Genomic DNA, 3,899 nt, shown 5'->3' with positions numbered 1-3,899 from the left:
TACACACATGTGTGACCCGCACAGTGTGCAGATGGCCAGCTGCTTCTCGGCCTGTTGTGTCCTGGGGCTGCAGGGAACTAATGCCTGTTGGGGACCCATGACAGCATCTGACCCTGCCACTTCCCATGATCAGCACTGTGGGAAAACGATAAGGTTTTCCTGTGTTTGCACATCCATGGGCCCTCCTGGCTCCGTCCCTCCCTCCCATGACAATGCAGGCAGGATGGCCATCCCCCTTGCAGTGCTGAAACCAGAGTCCTGTGCCCTCCGTCCACAGATATATCAGGTAGCCTGCTTCTCCTGTTTTTCGATGCTCTCCATTTTATTTTCTAATCTGCATTAAACTGAATTGAAGACAAACCTGTATTTCATAACATGATAGAAAGGAATCATCATTATTTCATTTTCTGTAATTTTTTTAAAAGGCCTCTTCAAGAGTTACATATCCAATTTGTGTTGCTATAAAGGTATTTTGGGGTCAAAATGTGAGTGTAAATCTTACAACTCACTTCAAGTGTGCACACAGGAATAGGCATCATCTATCCATAGCTACCTGTAGTGCTGTGCCTAATAATAACCATTTGTGGCTCTTCAAATGTGGAGACTCCTGGACCATTATATTACCACTTTTTCTTTTTGTTTTTCTTGAGCAGAACAAGGGAGGGAATGTTCTTTACATGAAGTGAATGTGTGAATTAAGGAAAAAAAAACACTTCTTACTAAATGAATCATTTGGAGGAGATTACTTTTTTCTAATATCATAAATTAATTTCCACTATTTACAATGACACTTCCGCAAGATTTCAAGTCGGCTAAAATAACTAGGCTAAAATATTTAAATTGTGTGGACTCCTGGTTGTTGTTTTTTCTCACACTTCATAACTGATGTTATCAAACTATAATTTTCTAGGTAGCTGTGGGAATGACTGCTAGTCTTAACCACTTGTTTTTTTGAGGATAGAATGGGGGGATATGTTGCTCACCTAATTGTAAATGTTACATAATTCATAGCTATAAGGCAGAATTAAGATGGAAATAAAGAAAATACCTTCATTCTATATGGAGCTATACCATGAGATTGTAACCATCAAATTTTCTGTTACACTATTGTCTCTCTCTCCTCTGGAGAAATATCATTGCTTATGAAAAGAAGATATGAAATCTTGTTCTCTTATGTAAACTTCATTATCAGAGTGAGTTTGGATTTCTTTCTCCTAATTAAATCACTAAAAACTGTGACCCCTAAAGTACTTAAGATTTTCCTGGTGTGCTGTTGCATTGCGTACCTGTTACCCCAGCAGCTTGGGAAGCTGATGTAGGAGGTTTTCAGGTTCAAGGGTAGACTCATCAACTTAGTGAGGCCCTGTCTCATAATAAAAATAAGGGGCTAGGATTGTGGCTCAGTGGAAGAGCGCTCGCATAGCACGTGCAAGGTCCTGGGTTCGATCCTTAGCACCACATAAAATTAAAAAAAAATAAAGATATTGTGTCCAAATACAACTAAAAAATAAATATTAAAAAATAAAACAGTTAGGGATGTGGCTCAGTGGTTAAGCACCTTTGAGTTTAATTCCTGGTTAAAACACACACATGCGTGCGCACGCACACACACACACACACACACACACACACTTAAATCATGATTACTTTTCAAAATTTTTGCATATGCCAAAGAGGGGACGGAAAAGAAATTTTGAAATTAAATCCTGCTAAAAATGGATGGTTCTGCCCACTTATTTATGGTTTTCTCTGGCATAATCAAATATATATAAAATAGTAAAAGTGGTTATATAAACCTGGGTTCAATATCTGGTACCAAAAATATATAGAGAAACAAATTCAAGAAGTTTGCCTTCAGAGCTAATATTTTTCATATTTTGTCGCTAAAATGGTGATGAGCAATCCAGAACAGAGAACACTGAAAATATAGAACTGAATGGGGCTTCATCCAGCATCCACACTCTTTTCTTGAGAGTTCTATGTGGACATTCCAGCCATCTGCCCCACATGAACTCACTTTGGATGCTACCTACTGAGCTATATATCAGGTTGCTGCACATGCCAAGACAAATTAATCCTGGCCTTACTCATGAAAAACAGTGGAGATAAACAGAAAAGATGTTATGCTTGTGTATTGAGAGTTTGGAAAGGGTGCATTATATAAGTGCCCACTTACTTTGAGGTGGGACGACTTGGTGGTTGGGGAGGTTGAAGCTGGTAACCACTGTGATGATGAGAATTTTATCTTTATTTGATCCTCAGACATGGACTCTATATGTCTTTTCACCAGAAAAAAAGAAAATGACCAAGAGCAGCACTGTTTCCATTTTTCTTTCTGTAAGAAATGTCTTTTATTCCCAAATTGTCCTTGGGATCACAGCCAATATCTTCCTCCTCCTCTTCCACATCCTCACGTTCCTTCACCAGCGCAGGACCAGGCCCACAGACATGGCCATTGCTCACCTGGCCCTGATTCATCTGCTGATGCTCATAATCAGGGTGTTCCTGGATATAGACATTTTTGGGGTGCAGGATATTTGGAACGACATCACATGTAAAGCCATCATCTACCTGTATAGGCTGATGAGGAGCCTGTGGGTCTGCACCCCCTGCCTGCTGAGTGCCCTGCAGGCCACCACCCCCAGCTCCAGAGGATCTTTTCTGGCCAAGTTCCAGCTCACGTCCCCACAGCACAGTCTGTGGTACTTTCTCATTCTCTGGGTGTTCAACATGTTCATTAACATTCGTATTTTAGTCTCTATTGGAGGCCCCTCCAATGACACATCAGATGTTTGGTTTTCCACTAAATCCTGCAGGGTTTCCCCCACAGGTTACTATTACAGGATCTTATTTTCCCTGGTAGGAATACTCCGGGACATCTTTCTTCACAGGCTCATGGCCCTCTCCAGTGGGTATATGGTGGCTTTCCTTTGGAGGCATAAGAGGCAGTGCCAGCACCTTCACAGCACCAGCAGGATTGCACAAGCCTCCCCAGAGCAGAGGGCCACTAGGACCATCCTGCTCCTCATGGGTTCCTTTGTGGTCATGTACTTTGTGGACTGTATGATCTCCTCCTCTTACAGTAAAATGCAGAAGAAGGATCTGGTTCGCCTTGTGTTCCAGATGCTGGTGGGCAATGGCTACACCACCGTCAGTGCTGTGATGCTCATTATACCAAAAAACGAATAATCCAGTTCTTCCAATACACACTGGGGAGGACGAGAACATGTTTAAGCAGGGCCAGATGACCCCTCACAGTTTCATCCCACGATATTTCCTCCTGGGTTTCCAAAAATTAGTTGATGTTGGAAAAAAAACCTAAATGAGGTTGAGGGAGATGAAATTTCTGTTGTTCTTTGTAAGATCTTTATCAAACCAGGTGAGGTGGTGCATACCTGTAATGCCAGCGGCTCAGGAGGCTGAGGCAGGAAAATCTCAAGTTGAAGGCTAGCCTCAACAACTGTGTGAGTCCCTGAGCATTTGAGTGAGACCCTGTGTCCAAATTAAAAAAAAAAATACAAAGTTCTGGGGATGTGGCTCAGAGGTCACATGCACCTGGGTTCAATTCATAGTTGCAAAAAAAAGTGTTAAATGATATATATGCTGTTTTGTTACTGAACTTGCCTAAAGCAGATACCTTCCCTTGTCCATAAGTAGACCATGACTGTGAACCCTTTGCTGGAAAAAAGCATTTTGGAAGAATAGTTTTGTATAGTTAGGAACAGAAATATCTTGCCTAAGTACAACTCTCTTGAGGTGCATGGGGCAATATGTGTTTTGATGTATTTTTTTTATTAGAGCAACAAATATCAATAAGAATAATGAAATCCCCTCCTTGTTAACTCCAGGTGTTTTCCCAATATACCTATAACATTATTTCTCCATGTATTTTTTTCTGA

At 41.1% G+C, this 3,899-nt stretch overlaps 1 protein-coding gene across 1 annotated transcript; it reads left to right on the top strand.

Annotated features, from left to right (window-relative positions):
• Positions 1-2,301: 2,301 nt before the first annotated feature.
• Positions 2,302-3,189, top strand: LOC144253369 (vomeronasal type-1 receptor 90-like). Its single transcript, XM_077795480.1, has one exon. It carries the CDS (start codon positions 2,302-2,304, stop codon positions 3,187-3,189), a length of 888 nt encoding a protein of 295 aa, XP_077651606.1.
• The last annotated feature ends 710 nt before the right edge of the window (positions 3,190-3,899 follow it).

Source organism: Urocitellus parryii, chromosome 2 (genome assembly GCF_045843805.1).
Source record: "Urocitellus parryii isolate mUroPar1 chromosome 2, mUroPar1.hap1, whole genome shotgun sequence".
Taxonomy (NCBI): domain Eukaryota; kingdom Metazoa; phylum Chordata; class Mammalia; order Rodentia; family Sciuridae; genus Urocitellus; species Urocitellus parryii.
The sequence above is the reverse complement of the archived record's forward strand: the minus strand, read 5'-3'. Positions and strand labels throughout refer to the sequence as shown.

Excerpts from the sequence above, each read along its gene's own strand:
- LOC144253369 (XM_077795480.1), top strand. The coding sequence starts at position 2,302 with ATGACCAAGAGCAGCACTGTTTCCATTTTTCTTTCTGTAAGAAATGTC.